Source organism: Falco peregrinus, chromosome 1 (genome assembly GCF_023634155.1).
Source record: "Falco peregrinus isolate bFalPer1 chromosome 1, bFalPer1.pri, whole genome shotgun sequence".
Classification (NCBI taxonomy): Eukaryota; Metazoa; Chordata; class Aves; order Falconiformes; family Falconidae; genus Falco; species Falco peregrinus.
In genome coordinates, this window is record NC_073721.1 from 17,906,849 (window position 1) to 17,925,620 (window position 18,772).

At 38.3% G+C, this 18,772-nt stretch overlaps 1 protein-coding gene across 3 annotated transcripts in view; it reads right to left on the bottom strand.

Annotated features, from left to right (window-relative positions):
- The window catches only part of CTNNA3 (catenin alpha 3), a 500,914-nt gene that overhangs the window by 44,402 nt on the left and 437,740 nt on the right, over positions 1-18,772 (bottom strand). For all 3 annotated transcript variants that reach the window (XM_005235159.3, XM_027783430.2, XM_027783431.2), the window contains one exon: positions 13,682-13,863. In XM_005235159.3, the coding sequence (XP_005235216.1) occupies positions 13,682-13,863 (182 nt within the window). The remainder of the gene's footprint in view (positions 1-13,681; positions 13,864-18,772) is intronic.

An 18,772-nucleotide genomic window follows, 5' to 3' on the forward strand; every position in this document is an offset into this window, starting at 1 on the left:
AGGAGAGTGACTATAACAAGTGCTACTGTACTGTCAAACAAAGGGTCTGTAACCCAGTTTAGGGATGAGGGGAAAATAACAGTAAAATAATCCTTTAGGAAAGACTGAAATCATATACTGAAAACAAAATTCTAACCATACTTCCTCTCCCCACCCTATAATGTACTTTCAATATATCAAACGACAAAGCCAGACACAATTTGGAGAGCCTCTAGCTGATTTGGATATGGCTGGGTACCCCCATAAAACCTGCTTTTTACTGTGTGCTGTGCCTTCACCTCATCTACATGTTAAAAGATATGGGGTATGTCCGGAACACAAAAAGCCAAAGCCTAATTTCTCCAGTGTTTATGATTTACTGTACATGTGAATGTAAAAGAAGATAATTTGGTTAAAGTAACTGATCCTTGTACAAATACTACAAAATCTCTTTGCTTTTGAAAACATGACTTATGGCCTCAATTTTTTTCATGTTTTACATTCCAATAGAGAAGCCCTGAAATACAAAGTTCATACTGTGGCTTCTAAGGGTAAAGAAGAGGGAACAAGGTGGCAGAGAAGTCCCTGACTACAAGCCTTCCTCATTCTCCTTTCTCCAGACTGCCCACTTGCCTCCTCACTAAGATCAAAACAGCAGCTCAGAAAATGATAACTCTTTACTAGATTCATCTCATCCTGGTAATCATGAGCAAACCTCTGAAGTGTATCTGCAAATTGTGGTGACCAGCACTGCAAAGTCTACACAGCATCAAAAGCACTCCCTTTCGCTTTATAAAATAATAGCCCACTGATCTGTTTCCTTTCTACTTCACTGTCTGCAATTACTGTTTGCCTTCTTTCTTTTAACAGTTGCTACTCATTTTTATGTACCCACATTGGGTACTATCTCTATTATGAAGTTCACAAACTCTGCCTGGAGAATTAAACTCTAGTCTTGTATTTCACAAACACCTGCCAGGTCAACAGTGCAGTAACTACCATAAATGCATTTTCTTTTTTACCTAGGACAATCAACAGTCAAGGGAAATGCAGGTGTATATCACACTGAATGTGACAGATCTCTTGTAAAAGCAAGCAAAAGTTTCAGTTGGATCAGCATTAAATTCATAGCAAAAAAAACCCCAAAACAAAACATATTTTATGTGTATTTTCTGGTCATAATAAATTCACTGATGTGCCTACACTTCCAATGAAGGGGCTGATAACTGCAAAAGTTTCCAGTCTTTATTTCTTGGAAACCCTCCAAAGGTTTAAGCTTCTAATTTCTGCTAATTAATTCAGGAGGAACCTGAACATATGGTGTTGTAGCAAAAAATATACAGCATGTACAAAATATAGCAAATTCCATAAAAATAGGCCTGTATTTTAAAGGGGAAAAAAGTTGGGAGAGGTGCTTTGCCTTTTCAGTGACTACTTCATTTCTTTAGGAGACATTGCTGTGCATTCTTAGCGAACAACAGTCTGAGCAAATAGAAAAACTTGTCTTGCATCAAGCACCTAAAGTTCAAAAGGCAGGCTCAACGATGTGCCTGTGGGAGAACGCTGCAAAAACTGTCACTTCCCTGAATATTATCAAAAGAACAGCAAATTGTAATATGTCACTGATCATGACCTCATGTCCCGTTTGGACACTTTCTTCTTGGCTTCGCCTTCTGGGTGGGCCTAAGCCATCAGAATAGACCAGGAAAAGGGACAGGGAAGAAACAGCTTTCCTCTACTCCAGCTGTCATGGGCCTGAGTGCACCATTAAGCCTTAATGGTCCTGAGCAGCCTCCCCTGAAGCCTCCTCCCCACAGCCTCTGCACATTGGCCCAAGAGGTCCACTTAAGCTTTGCCCAGCACACATACCGTCCTCAGCCCTGAATCACAGCTACACCTCTCTCCTGCCCTGCCTCTAGCCCGACCCTCTGGATGGACTTTGGATCTGCCCTGCCAGTAGCTTGTCTCCTGGATGGTCCCCTCACGCACATGCTGGAGTTTGGCTTTGGCTGCTTCTCCTTTTGCTCCTGGATGGACCATACAGCTTGCTTTGCTGCTTACTTTGTCTGGGACCACTGAGGGATCTTGTTACCAGCACCCAGTGCTCCTCACTACATCGATGCTGTCAGGCTAAGCTGTGCTCAGCCCAAGCTCTGCCCATGCTAGGATTACCCTTAGATCCCAGCTTGTCTCCCTTAGGGAACAGCTGGCCACTGTGGCTCCCTGATCTCACGCCTGCTGCCTCAAGGACATGGAGGAAGATGACCATGGATGGAAGATGAGAAGCCCCAGAGTGGTGATGCTGGCTGACCCTGCAGAAGTCTGCAGCTGAGCAGGCAGCTGTTACCTCAGGGGTGCTCAGCTTCCCCTTGCTAGGGAGCTGTCACCCTCTGCCCATCCCTGCTAAATGGCGAACATCTGCAGAGCATGATCAATACTGCTGTGAGGCAGTACTGCTTTTGGCTTTACACTGGGCCTAAGGCTGCTCATACAGGTACAGTTTTGACTTGGTCTGCCACATGAAAAGGAGACTGTCCTGCCACAGGCTTCCCAGCTGCCTGCAAAAAGTTGCCTGGGAGCTGTTAAATTACTGCCTGAACCCCTCTTGCTTTACACCCCTTACGTCTCTGTTGCCAGGAGCTAATACTTGGGAGTCCTGAACTCACTTTGTCCTCTGTAGTATAGAGGTCCCTAAAGATGCAAGGCAAAAGATGGCTCTTTCTGGCACAAGAGATACAATCCTATTTTAATGACGACTTGTATTTGCTGTAATGTATACTCTGACTTTGTAGGTGACTTGCTTCTAGTCCTGTATAGGGACTATATACTACCAATGAGTATATAAATCAGTTTATCTGTCTTAGTCACAATTTTGCTATATTTGAATATGTCCCTATTTTATTAAGTTGTCTCTGGCTATGTACATCAGGTCCTCATTAACCTCCTTGCCCAACCAAAAACATCTCTTTATCCATTCACTTTTTTGCCTCAACTTTTATGCTAAGGATTATAGTACTGTTATCAAGAAGTACTAGGTACCCTGAAATAACTGTTAAGACTATTTGTAAGACTGCTAAAAATTCACTGAAATCTTGCAGAGGAATAGAGGAAAAATAGTGAAGTAGCAACAACTGTTATTCATCTGATTTCTCCAGGACCCATTGTTTCCAAGGGAATATTATTTACACTTAAATATTGAGGTAGGGAGGTCTGAAAATATTTCTGTGCTCGTGTTAGTATATTGTTTTGTCCTATGTATACAATTTGTTTACCCACACATGAGGTATAACTAACATGTCAGCACAAACAAAGGATTTATACAGAAACGGTAGAGACTCACTGTTTAAAATGGAACACACTGTCTTGGTCCTAAATTTATAAAATTCTTTTATGATGTGGAGCATGTAATTGCTCTAATCAGAGAAATTAATCTACACAGCGTCCATGACAACAAGGCATTAAGAAGTTATTCAGAAACTGCTTTCCACAGTCCAGCAGTGAGTCAACTAAAAACATCACAAAAGCAAACCATCACCAGAATCTTTACGTTTTACATAGACTTTTAACCTGATGCCTAGTAGAACTTTCTTTGTGAGAGAATGTGTCTGAATTTCTGCTGGTATGTATGGAATTTAGGAATTATTTTCTATTCCAACTGGCAAGTGACATTTTTTTCCCATCAATTAAAACATTACTTTTAAAAATCTTCATGTCTAGGTGAAAAAGGCTCCATTTCTGAGTCCTTCTATTTATATCAACACCTGGTTTTCTTTACAGGAAAACTAAAGAATTTTAAAAAATGCTTTGCAAGCATTGCCAATATAAAAAGTTGAAATTGGAAAGGTCAATTGTCAAGCTAATTTTCCCCCCCACACTATTCTATCAAACGTCTAAGGGTAACTATTAAGCTCAACAATAAGAAGCATTATGTTTGCTTTCAATTTTGAACCAAAGAAATGAAAAGTTGCACAAACACAAAGAAAGTGTCTTTTTCAAAAAAGTTCTTAAATAAAAGACCAAACTGTATGCCACACACTTTCAAGGAAAGAGGCAATTAGAACAAGAGTGAAACCATTACACAGGCTTGTAGTATAGACAGATATCCACAATGTAGTTTGGTCACTAAGAGAAGGCAAAAATACTACACAACATTGTTCTCTCCTGACCATTTGCTGAAGAGCTTGCACCTTCCCAGTACGACTGCGCTCCCCGTGAACAATTTCAGGGACTCAGAAGTCTATCCTGCCCATACAGTGGAGAAAACCTCAGCTCACACAGATCCAATGGTGATTCAGTAGTAAAAAAGTTCCTACAAATTTTGTGGAATTAGCTTACCCCAAACCAATCTCTTCCATTAAAGCCTTACACTGAAACTCAAAGATCAGCTTGCTTTCTTTCCAGAACTGGCAGCTTCACAAGTAGATCAGTATTTGTAAGCAACTGCCTATGCAGAAGTTTAGTAACTAAAGAGTTACCAGGCAAATTATATCATATGTTAACTGAATAATTTGAAAGTTAATAGCATTCATGGGTGGAACTCAAGTACCTGCTGTATTCTAGAAGCTTTCAGTTTCCAGTAACACATTTGTAACTTAAAATTTTACAATGAACTTGAAAGACTGGGAAGGAACAGTGACAATAATATGTGATTACATGTTCAAAAAAGCAGAAGCTACTCATCAGATATCACAGTAATTACTACCATGAACCTGAAGATGTCCTGGACCCACTAGAGCACATGCTAGGCACCTGCCGCCAAAGAACTTGCACACTAACATAGAAGAAGAAACAACAGACAGCTCCAAGCTGGTCTTCAAATTAATCTTCAAAAAGTTAGGAGCATCTGCAGACCTACACGCTAAGATAAGCCTCAGTCCCAGGGGAAATTATGGAGCACGTCCTCATGGAAGGCATTTTGAGGACAGGAATATGATTAGGAAGGGCAAAGGGCAAATTGTGGGTCTACCAAACAAACTGCCTTCTGTGATGAAACAGTTAGTTCTGTGGATGTGGGGACAGCAGTGGATGCTGATCATCTTAACAAAGCTTTTGGGACTCCTACACTATCCTTGCATGCAAGCTGGAGAGACATGGCTAGATAGGTGGACTACAGAGCAGGTTAACTACAGAGCAGGCTGGCTGGATTGTTGGTCTCAACAGTGTAATGGTCAGTGGTTCAAAGTTTAACTGAGGAGTCATATTCTTCAGTGGGTGATAGTGGGGCCAATGCAGTTTAACAGCTCCATCAATGACCTGGAAGATGGGACAGAACACACTGTCAGAAGTCTGCAGGTGATACCAACTGGAGGTAGTTTTTTATACTTGAATGGATGGGCTGCCATTAAGGACTTCAGCAAGCTGGAAGAATGAGCTGAAGAGTCTTTTAAAGTTCAACAAAATAAAAGACATGTTCCTGTACCTGGAATGGAACAGCTCCACACACCAGCGCAGAGGCAGAACTAACCAGTTAGGTAATAACTTTGCATAAAATGACCTAACATAAGGCAGCAGTGTGCCCTTGCACAGTGAAGGCAAACCATATCACAGGTGGCGTTACTAAAAACATAGCCAAGAGGCTGAGAGAAGTGATAGCCCTATACTTGGCCATTGCAAGGCTGCAACTTGAATCTTCTGTCCAATACTGGACCCTCAGCACTACAGAGACAATGACAAATGGAGAAGAGTCCAGAGGTTTGGGGCTGGAGCACATGATGTATAGAGCAGAGGCGGAGGAAACAAAGCTTTAAAGCCTCAAGAAAAGAAGGCAAAGGAGGGTCTAATCTGCGTTCTTCTACTAACCGAAAAGGAAGAGTAGGGGCCACTGACTTCTTCCTCAGAGATGCACAGTAAAAAAATAAGGTGCATGGGACACAAAGTGGAGCTAGAAAATTCCTGTTACATGAAGATGGAAGAATTCTTTACTGTTAAACACTTACAGGTTGACCAGAGAGGTCTGACATACTGGAATCTCCAATCCTAGGAATTTTCCAAGCTTTAATGGACCACACCCTAAGCAAGTTGATCTAATATAGCAATCAGTCTGCTTTGAAGAGGGTGGACTAGATGATCTTCAAAGGTGCCTTTTAGCCTCATTTTTTTTTTCTGGTGTTGGTAGGAAGAAAACTCATAAGCAATGAGATGAGACTGGACTGCTGGATAGCAAGTGACCCCCGCAAACTAACATGCCTGTCAGCATCCATTTCTCAACGTGGAGTGTTTTTGTGATGTAAAGGAGAATAATGAGCTTTCACAGTACAGCACTGAAAGCACCTGTTTGAAAAAAAGAAACCTAGTAGGTGTTAAAGGAATAGGGTGGTATTACAAATGTTATAAGCTGACTGGAGACAGCAGCAATACTGAGTAAGAGATGAAAGAAAAGATGTGTGCTTAAAGCTTCTGACAGTAAAGGCAAGTGGTTTGATGCAGCAGAGATGAGAATAGAAGTGTGTAAAAAGGTTGTGATTAAAGGAACAACAGAGATCATGCAAAAGAAAAAGGAGGCTGCAAAAATGCAGATTTAAAACAAAGTCAATGCATATAGGCATGCATATGTACTGACCATGCTCCTACTTTGATGTTCACATGGAACTTTAGTTTATCCATTCCCTTTAGTATCTCTAGTCCAGTTATGAGCAATAGCAAAAAATTGTTTACTAAAGGTAGTTGTACGGCATTTAGCTGTATCTTTCACAGTAATATTGCAGAGGAAAGAAAGCAATGTTATGCTCATTATTTTGGTCATTAGCTGTTCACTGCATTGGTCTATGAGTATTTAATATGCTTCATTAATATGCAAAATAGCAAGCATCTTAACATTGTATTTGTTACATTTATCACCTAACTTCTCTTTAGCTGCGTATTGTTTATATATTTAGAACCTGTTTTTGTCACTGTCTAAAAGTAAACTCTGACTTTGTAATTCCTAACAAAAACATCAAAAAGATACCATACATCCATGATATACCATGTTTGTTTAATAATAGTACTATTAACATTAATTATGCATACTATAGCAGGTAAAAATCCACTTAACTTGCAGGGAAATTGGCTATCTAAATACTTTGATTAATACTTTGAGTAATGAAGCCAAACTTTTTTTTTGTTTGTTTAAAAGGTTTCTCTTTTGGTTCTGACTTCATTCCACAAGTTTTACACTTTGAAATATATGGTTGTATAAAAAAACCTACTATATTTGTGTATATATATATTTTAGAAATTTTACTATCAGAGGATGAACATTTAGGGCTTACCTTTTAGAATTATACTGAGGCCACCATAGTAGTGATTGCCATTTCTAATTAAATATTTGCGGGTCTATGTATTTAGGAATCAGTTGAAACTATTTTTAATACAAAAGTTGTAAAAGAACATTCATATAAGTATAACATGCACTACTGTATTCTATAAAATATCATTAATAAAGACACAGTAGTACCATGCCAGACTCAGTCTATACCTTTTGAGATGGGCAGGAAGATAGATAAAGAATTTTTGCCTTCAAATTCCTCAGTTATTTGTGAAAGTTGAATTTTAGAAGCTCTGTGACATTCAGGAAGAATGAGCAGTATCAGCTGATTCTGTGTTACAGGGTACAATTTCACTTGACACATCTCAACAATTCATCACAAATCTGAGAGACTATGTTTCTACTTGAGGGTAACAACTGCCTGAGGCTATTACATGTAGTTCTGGCAGGACAATCAGTATCCTGCAAGTACTGCAAAATCTTAAATAACATTTACACTACTGTAACTAATGCAATTCTGCTGCTTATTTTAACAGTAAAATTTATCTGCTTAATCTACACTACGTCATAACAAGTAAATCCTGGTGGTTCTGTCTATCAAAGCATATATGATAAAATAAAAATACGATAAAACTATACTTGCTTTAGAAATAAATTTATCTTAAAGAACATTTTAATATAATTAACTCTATTAAAAGTTGCTCTTAGATATTATCCCAAGGAGGATTCACCTACTTTGACCAAAGTAATTCTGTCTAAAGTAACTCTGTCCTTTCTGATGGCTCAGCTGGACAACACCACTGTTGACAAAAAGTTTATAACCTTCAATCTTTGGGTGATTTTTGATGAAATTAGTTTTTAAAGTGAAAGTTGCTTGTTCTCATTTGCATCTTATGATGCAAACATAAGTGTAGCTATGGACTCTCAAAAGCATCCCAGACTGCTTAATGAAATAGTGCTGACTTACGAATTCTCTGGTATGAGCAATGCAGGGAGGGAAAGGGGAAAATTTTACACATATCTGAAGTTGAACTGCATATGTAATGGCACTTAGTCAATTCAGGGTTTTTAATAACAATGTTACCATTACTTTCTGTGGCAATGACAAACTGGGTTGGTGACCAGGGAGAGGAGTGAGTAGGAGGGTCAGGACCATGTGAGCGATTTCCATATGGATGAGAGAAGCTGGATGGAACTGACAGAAATCTGAGGGCTAGGACAGTCTAGAAAAAGGCAAGGAAGTCAGTGAGTTTTAGGGTGCAATGGAAAAGCTCCGTAGTATTTCAGAAGCATCTGGCTCTGAAGGGAAACTAGGAGGATTATGGGTAACTGAAGTGGAAATGGACACCAGGAAAGGTAAATCAAATAGTGAGTGATGGTACAAATCTTCATGGATAAACTTGATAGGAATAGAATCATTCTTCTCGCCTCTTCCATCCTCACCTTTTTGTCCCATGTTCTCTTCAAATCCCAGTAATGACAGAACTGCCATCTTGATTTCCCATATTCTTTCAGGTCTCCTCTCTTGCTTTCCCAAGCAAAGACTAAAAGACTAGGGAAAGCAGATGAATTAAGGCTGAAGGCTGTGACTGCTAGCAGGTGAGGAGACTTGCTAGACCAGGCAGATGCACTTGGTATTAACCAAGAGTACTACAGAGAAAAGTTTAGGCTAAGCTGCAGTCCTTGGAAGTACTAGAGGTATAAGCAGAATTATATTTAGGCTTACTATAAGGATGGGGGGGGAGCAGCTTTTGGGGAATGACACTTCTAGATTTATTTTTGCAAGCATTGTTAATTTGTTTTGCTATTTTTACTGTTTTTTCTGTAAGTCTGATATTGTGCCATTTTAGAAACAAATATAAGATTTTCAGTTTGCTAAGAGCTGCATATTTCTTTTTTTTTCTTTTTTTTTAAGAAATTGTTCATATGGCCCCATTTGGAATCTGAACAAACCTACAAAATGGGTTAGGGTAAAAGCCCAGAGACTCTCATTTACTGTTTATCCCACAGAAAACTGAATGTGATTGTCCTAGAGACTTCAACCAAATACTGTGAATCCTGAATCCATGGACTGTGTGCCATTAGGACATGCTGTGAAACAGCACAGCAGGAGTCAGTTACCAGAGCTGGTCTCCCCCTGGCTTATCTCTAAAATCACCTCCAACATGGCAGCAAGCTCTGCCTTGTATGTCTGAATCTCATCTGAGGACATGGTAGCATCTTTCCTATTGCTACTGTCCCAATATGCAGTGTTCTTATCCTAAGCACTGCTTGAATTAGACACACATTCCTTTGTATGAGCAAAAAGGAATTTGTGTCTGTTCAACGGTAAATACCACCTTAACTACAAATATGCTGTGGCAATGGGAAAAAAAAATCCTGTTCCATTTACGCATAAAGCTTAGAGAAAATAGAAACCCACAACACCAGGATTTTTCTTGTACATTTTTAGCCAATCAGCAGAGAAATTAAGAGTATTTTCACCACAATGTTATTAAAACTATCACAGCAGATAAGGCAATTTCTTGCTATTTACCTCTACAGAAGACACAGCTAAAGGGGCAGAATGCTGACATGCGACTGACCCTTGTGATCAAATACATTTTTCCCATAAAATTAAAAGCTCTAACTTCTTTTTGAACTTACACATTTTCAGTCAGTATATATTTATGCTTTTGCACTGGAAATATGTGACAAGACCCAAGGAAGAAGAAAAATTCAAATTATGTAAGCACACATGTATGTTTATACATACCAAAATTCCTATTCTTTCACTTTTCCACTCTTTTTACAGGTAATTCCACCTGCTGTGCATTCCAAATAGTGGCAGAGAATAGAGACTACTGTATAGTAGTAGTTTAAACACATACTTTTTCATGTGTTTAAAAACACAATTCATGCCTGTATGTGAGCTAAATACATAAATAGTTATTTGAAAAGCCTTGCCAGGTTTTCATACCAATACTGTAATTTGAAAAAGGTTAGAAAGTTTAGGGAAAAAAAAATTCTTTTTGAGAGGAAAAAGGAGTGCATTTGGAACACTGAATCGATGATGAATCCAAGCCTGTTCATTAGCTACTTGTCCATAACAATTCTGTAACAATACAGCTTTGAAAAACAGTAACTCTGAAAGTCAGAGGACAGCTTTGAATTAATTGCTTAAAAAATTGAAACCAGTCTTTCTTACGACAACTCATATTTCTTAAGTCATATATGCTGGCTGTACCCTCTGTAGTTGTTCATAGGTGCTTCAGAGTTCCTTGTTCCATGAAACTGTGTTTTCTTTAATGTCAAATCTTTGTAATTTCTCTTTTGTTTGGGGTGAACCAACTGGTTCACAAGACAAGATTTATAACTAGATTAAGTGGACAGTATCTGCTTCCCAGATAGATCCTATGGCCAAATTCAAACTAGCCTCCTCTTACTCCCCTACAAGTCTGCTTGTTCAGATGCCGGTTCTGATCTTTCATTTAGGTACCACCCATCAATACAATGAAACAACGTCGCATACACTGAACCCTAAGCAGCAAGTTAAATTATTTGACTGGTCTATGTTTATATAGATTCTTTCCAGGAATTACGCTCAATTAAAAGCTCAATTTAAAGGAATAAAACTCATTCATTACCAAGACAGAATCTACTCTTTTAACATGGCAGGACAGACCTATCACTGCTGGAAAAGTGGAAGCTCGAACCCAAAATGAACAGCTTCTATGCTGAAACCAGTAGGCATAAGTTTTGGACTGAGTTTTCAAGTCAGTAATGGTCCTTGTACAGCTATGGCATTTCAGATGTCAAGACATCTAAGACTACAAAGGTACTTTAGGTGCAACTCACTGAACATCACAGCACTTGAATACATCTTCAGCAATCATCACATTACACACACTGCACTGTTAGACAGTGTGACATGCAGATAAATGGGAGTTAATTAATTCAAAATGTGAACTACACACAGAAAAAAACGCTCTTCATAATGTCATCTAAAATGGCCAGTATCAAAAATTGTGAACAGAGGAATACTTACATCACATCCTTGCCAAGGAAACAGACCCTTTCAAAAGCTGAACCTCAGACTGAAATTCTGTTTTCTCTTCTCCATAACATAACCAACTGACACTCACCACACATTGGCAGAATTTGGGTCTGACTTCAGTGCACAGAAATATAGATCCATGTCTATTGCCACCTCTTGCTAAGAAATGTCATTAACTGCTAGGAAACAGGGTACACTGTGTGGACTATAGAAATGATGGTTTTGTGGAAAGCAGGAACCTAATTCTCATCTTCCTATCCTCAAACTATCCAATGAATATTTAACAAACAAATATATATGCAGCTTTTGGAACAGCAATTGGAATCCCTTAAACGTTAACTAAGCAAAGTCCTCTTCTGCACAGGGGAAGTATCCATGTGATAAGTGTTAAAGTATCTCCCACAATTCCAAATAATTTATAGCCTAGAACTCTGCAAGGTGAAAAGTTTAAACCTCTTCTAGCCAAAAAAAAACCCAAATGTCCTGCTATCTCCAGGGAATCCCTAAGGTATCAGAAAACCAAACAAAGCTGTATTCTCTACAGTTCTGCACAGCAGGCATTCAAAGGAGATGCAGATACTCTCTTTGGATAGGTCCTAACCCAGTAAGATGCTCTTGAGAACAGCTAGCCCCTTTGAACAGAGAACTGACAAAGCACCTCTCCTGCATATTCAGAAGAGGGTAAGTGAAAGCACAAGGGAACCATCACCCAGGCTTTGCTCATTCCTGCATATGGCCAGAGGGAGAAGTACAGGCTTCTGGTCAACCACTGGGGAAGCTAGCAGAGCCAAGCCAAGATGGTATCTTGTAAGGATAGGAGTCGGGCTGCAGCTATAGTCTTAAGACAGGCAGAAAACATCAGCAGACCCACTGATACCTCGTTTGTTTCTCAGCTTTGCAGAATTCCTTTGCTGTTGAAGCCATAGCAATATAGGAACAATTTCACACTCATTCTTCTTGCCTTACTCACTGTAGCTCCCCTAAAGAAACAAGAACTATAACCCCGTTCATTTTCAGCAAAGTCAGGAAAGAAACCTCTACCAAACTCTCATTTCTTCAGTGAACAAAGAATGAAATTAGCAGGAACTTCAGGTGTTATCCCCCACAAGCAACAAGTCTGGTGCAATTCAAATGGGAACAGGGGCTACACTTTCAGCAGAGCAAATCCTTGCTATGCACTGCCTCCACCTCTGCCTGTCAGGGCAAAAGCTTACTACTGCAAGTAATACGGTATTTTTACATAATTTTTAACACATTCCAGTAATCAGTATAGCCAGTTTTGCATAATCAGGCCTGATTATCATGTTCATACCACAGATCAGCAGTTGCTGGTAGCTGCTACAAACTTCCAACAGTAGTTTCTGCTCGTTCCATGACTTTTCCATCTGTCAAGTATAAGTTTTCTATGACAATGATTTATAGGATAGTTCACCGCAGCAAGGCTCATCACCAAGTTTCAGTAAGCTTATGTCATGTAGTACATACAAAGTTTAAAGAAAGCTGGGAAAATATATGTTACTTAAAATTACAGTAGCCTAGCGTAGTGTCTATCTGCAGAGGACTTGCTCATGAATATTCAGTAGGATAAGAACTGTTTCAAATGAGGGTCTGCAGGTCCCTTTTGCCAAGACTCAAGAAAAAAGCAGATGCATCTGCCTCTATAATCAAACAATGAAGCTAAGCTGTAATAAGCTACTTCAGATGGTTACTCTTTACATCAGTTCTAACTTCTGCTGAGCAATCACTGATTATCACTGGCATTCACTGAAGTTATCCTGAAGTATTTTTGTTAACAACATGAGGCATTCACATCAATGTTTTATGTCATCATCATTCCCATTACTTTCTTTCTGAATGATGAGATATCTTCATACTAGTGTTAACTTGGTTTTAGTCAAATATATTACTGTTGCATAAATGTTCAGGACAATACATACACACGAACACACTAAGACACCAAGACAACCTTGAAAAACTACAGCTTTGGAAAGCACTCATTGAGATTAAATAAAAATGAATGCAAGGTAATACATTTGAAGGTAAAAGAAAACAGCTTAGGTAACAAGAGACTCAAATATGGAAATCTACTATTTGTCTGAGTGGCTTCTAATGTAACAAATACAAAATGTCAGAATCTTTTATTTCTTCCATGTGCAAGAACTTGGAATTACAGACTGGAGAGAGGACAAAGAAAAAAATATAAATTATTGACAAGCATAGTTCAAAACTTCAAGCTTCCCTTCCAACTTTTCTGTACTACTAGCTAGTGTGGTAAAGCTAACTACATTAGCTTAGCCACTCAGTTTTGTAAAGATGCTGTCACCTGACATTAGAAACTCAGTATTTTCTGCTGTAACAATATGACAGTGGCCTCCAACATTTAGAAATATTGAAGACCTTTTTTTTTTTTGCATAATTACCTTGTGAAGTCAGTCATCTCCATCATAATCACACACATCCTCTTGGCCAAAACAATGATGTCATTGCTGGTATCGTCCCAAATTTCAATCTCTGCATCAAGCTTACTCTTGACTTTTTTGAAGTCAGCCACTTGCTCAGCTATCTTTTCCTTTTCAGCCTCTGGCAACTGAGTCATCTTGGCCTGAAACATGAAATAATCTGATTTGCAAAATGTTTACGTCAGAGCGTTTTTCTTTTTTTTTTAAGCAAAATCACTGCATACTATAAAATATATAGTTTAAACACACTGTGGCCTGAGCCAACTGTTCCAGCCTGAGCACTTCTGAATTTCAAAATCTATATGCTATCATTGGGTTAGGCCAAATAAACTACCTTAGTGTAATGGGGACAGCTGTGTCCATGAAAACAATAAAGTAGCACGAAAAAGAATAATAAATTCTTCAAAAGACCCTTTTTGAAGTATGACTGATAGATTTTCCTTTTTCTTAAGAGATGAAGGAGCCTAAGTGTTTTTAAGTACAATGCGTATATATGCAAGTTACAAAATGCAATATTCTTTCAGGTACAAAAGAATAAATGAAAAGGTTTAGTTGCCCTAAAACTTTCAGGTATGCTTGCCCTCTCTCCTGACAAGGTCCTACATATCAAGAACCAAGCAAGACTGAATTCTTCAAATATGCATCTTCTGTCTTTGAAGACGATAAACAAATAGATGAACTTGTCAGAAATCAGTAAGAGAATAAGGTTACCAAAAAAGTATCTTGAACAACAGTAGGAAACATCCAACATTCAAATAAAGCCACAGCCAAACTCGGCTCAGGCAGGATTTGGTTGCAGCTTTAGATTGGACTCTTTGCAAATATTCCATTGGCTAAAATTGTTTCAAATAAAGGTTTAGTATAGCTAGAGAAGCCGTGTGTTTTGTGCAGGTTCACACTATGGAATTAACATTCAATGTACACTGAATGCATGTATTCTTCCTACATTTAAGCATTAGTGAAATATTTAATATATAAAGAGTGAAATGACTTATGAAAATGCACATGGTGGGAGAAATATTTTACTACTTATTCTTCACAAGCAAGATCATCATCCTGCTCCAGACAAGAGTCAGATACACTACCTGTGCCAGAATCGGGCTAGGAAGCAGACAGGGGCTAAGATCCTATATGTGGCCATATGACAGTCCTGGTCCTTCATAATACCTTCTACCACAGGCAGTGAGGAGACCTTCTGGTCTGTTTTTTTATCTAGCACCTTCTCTCTGAACTGGTCCACCTCTTGCACCACAGGCCATCTGGAACTCAGTTACACGCAGCAACTATTAAGACACTGTAATTATGCTGCAATTAAACAATAAATACCTTCTGACTTATTCTTGTTTATAAAACACTATCTACCATCCATAAAATCAAGGCTTAAGGCAGTGGCTGAATTACTTATAATTAAACAGGTATTCAGTTTAATACGTAGTGCATATGTTTTTCAAGCCATGTCATTTCCAAGATTTTATTTATGCTGGATTTCCTCTGTCACAAGGCTAATTTTCCATTTATACGAATTACTGGAAATGAAAGTGTAACTATTTTAAGGAATACTTTTCCTGTTTTGTTAAAAAAATACAAAACCAAAACACACCAGAGAAGACCACAAAACACTTTCCTCATGGCTGTAGGACAAGCTTGGTGGGAAAGGTATGAAACAGACAAAAATAAGAGTTGGGCTACAGAGTCAAGAAAACAGAAGTACCCCTTTTTATAATCTAATTTGTGGTGGATGCTTATGCTATTTCCTAACCCCCAGCTTCAATAGCTGTGAGCTCAAGAACACAGCCCTACATCTGGAAACCACAGGAAAGATGACATTTTAATGAGTGAACTGTGACATACAGTATCCTGCTATGCGCCAACAACAGCGTGTTTCAGGTAGAATGAGAAACATTATCCACTGAAACAAAAGGGCAAAGGAAACTATACTGACCTTGACTTTTCTTTCATTTTCCTCATACTGCTTTAAAACCATGTACAGCAACAAACTAAAATAATTGTATACACAGCCTTTTAAGTGCAGGTATGATTTTTTTTTATCAAAATAGACAACATAATGGTAAGTGTGAAATGAAGATCTAAATTTAATGACTGCTATTACATGAGTGCAGGTTTATTTTGTACACCAGGAGAAAATAATTTTTTCATTACTTCTAAGACAGAATGTTTTTTATTGCAGTAGCAGATAACAGAGTTAAAACTATGTGAGAAGGTAAATTTTTGGGGTTTTTTCATTCTTCTGTTACAGAATAAGTGGATTTCTTTTTTCTTTTATTTCCTTGAAGTAACTCCAGAAGGCTATTTATTGCCAGTAGCTGGGAATCCCCAACACTGGAGTTATTTGCATTGTCCCATTTGCAGCTTGACTTACCATGTGAGATTGGTGTTTCTTTTCATTTCAGCCCCTTCCAAGTTTCAGTCAATTCACTATCACAGATACTGAAATTTTAAGATCAGAACAAATTGTCCACATAACTGTAAGAACAGAGGACACACAGGGTGTATACTTGGTGAAGATCTTGACTCTTCTTTCACTGGCCAATTACTTGCCAACGAGACCTAAACCCAAAGAACTGGACTTTTGCCTACCTTTGTCTCTAGCTACACTCTAAGGAATCAACATTCACATAAACATATGATTATTCTCTCCAAGTCTTAGACTGACACATTTTTTTTCTTTCCTGATCCCCTAAAAAAAAACAGAAAAAAAAAGGCCAGACGCACACCACCAAAATTCTTACCACTTACAGAGAGGCAGGAAGGAAAGAAAAGCAACAGAGAGGAGTACAATACATTCAAGCAGTTGTTTGTTATGGAAAACTCCTTCTGTCTGAGACAGAGGCAAGCCAGATATTCTTTGAACAGGGAAGAACCTCCCTTTGAAGATTATTTAACACTTCCTCCTTTGTAGGCTGCAGTGTGTCACATAACTATAGAAAAGCAAAGAAGAAAACTCTGTTTTTCTACAATTTTGTAGGTTACAAAGAAAACAAACATCACTCTCCTGATGGAACAGATGAAAACTTCTCAGAGCTTTTACAGGCAAGAACACAAAACAACATGCTCTTCACATACTGTAGTTATAAGATAATGGCATAGATCCAAAAAGACCTGATTCATGTCCTTGCTTTGCCTTAGTTGAGAGCTGTTTTTCATTCCACCACAGACTCAGAAGCCACAAGAATCTCTCTCACTTATTTTCTTGCTCCTTTGCTGCAGAGTCAGCTGAACATTCGGAAGTGAACAATACCCCTCCAAATCACTCAAAGGACAGCAAAATATTTCAATCAAACTGGTCAAAAACAATTCTGACCTTTAATTGTTTATTCTTGAACAAACTTTATAGATCACTGTTCTAAAACATGCACACATAAGCTGAGCCTGTTTTATCAGGAAGGTGAGAATTAAGACAGGCACTTAAAAAGACTACTATACAGATGTGTTTTGAAAGCCAGTATGCAAGTACATTTCTTCAATACAGCAGAGTCAAAAGTGACTCTGGTAAAATGAGTAAAATGTGTCCACTACCATTTACAAAATGTCCTACTTTTTCTACTGAGTCAGTAATTGTTCAAGTTTGGATAAAGAGGTGAAAGAGAATGGTGGATATTCAGTAATTCCTGGCAAAGTGAATACACAGCATGTTCCCTAGAGATGAACTGCATGGGTGTTTGGTACTGACAGTTGGGAGACGTTGAATTTCTTTAAGTTTACTACCTGCTGTCACCAGTTATCTTCTCCCAATTTTAAGAATTGTAGCATGCCTGCTGAAGTCCAGCATTCTTTGAACAAGTTCAGAAATGCCTCATTTGTGCTGCAAAGTCAGTTCCTTTGTGTATTCTTAGATACCATATAATTGGATAAAGAGGTAAAGGTATTGGAAGATAATAGAACAAAATCTTTGATACTGTTCTTGCATCAGCCTTCACCAAAAAGGTTGACCAAGATGAGACAATTTTGTCATATTAATCTAGTTTCTCTGTCCCAGAGTAGTAGGCCTATACATGAAGAAGCAACATGTCATAAATCTGGGCTTCACAAGGGTTTTGTCGCTGGTTCTCATGTCAGCCTCATAAATAATCTAGGGAAATATGATCTAGATGTAATTGCCATTGGGTGCATGTGATACTGCTTAGAAAACTGCTCACAGAATACTTATAAAAACACATCCCAAATTGGAGGGATCCATCAGGTGAAATTCTGAAAGGATGTGCCCTGACCCTGGCATTATTCAGTATTTTCACTAATGGCATGGGTGGCAGAACCAGGAGTACACATCACACGTCTGCAGTGTAAGAGGCCTGGTTTTCGATTCAAAGCAATCTTCAGAAACTTGAGAACTGATCTGAAAAAATAACAGAATGTATTTCAGCTGAAACAAGTACAATGTTTTTCACCTAAGAAAAATCACCAATATACACATGGAACCGAGACAAAAACAGTTATCAGTGGTTCTGTGGGTGGAGATTTGTAGCTGATCAAAATGTACATTTGGCAAAGAGGTAAACCTCACACAGAACTCCTTCTCAAGTATGCATACAGAAGAAAACCTTGTAAACCTTACAGCAGTGCTTGTTGACACCACAGCTGGCATAATGCATTTAACAATATAAATAGTGTGGGTGCAAAATTAAATAAGTAATTACCCAGCTGAAGAGCATCCAAATGAGACAAAAAGACACAGAGAAACCACTACCTTAAAAACTAAATGAAGCATACTGGAGTTATTTCATCTGGAGTTTAGAAAGCACAGAGGACATAGAACAAGGATCTACAATTACAAAAAAATTATACATAAAGAAAGGAAATCTCATATCTTCTGTGTGCACTGTGGGTAAGACTAGTACTAATATGCTCAACTGCAATGTATGAGGTATAAAGAAAAAACTTTCCAATAAACAATCAATTCCAGTAATGAGCTAAATAGACACAGCAATGCAATTGCTCTTATACATATTTGATGTCAGGAAGAAGTATATTTATTCTACCTTGGGACAAATGGCTTGATTAGTCTACTACTTGAGGTTCTTTCCAGTCCTAAAT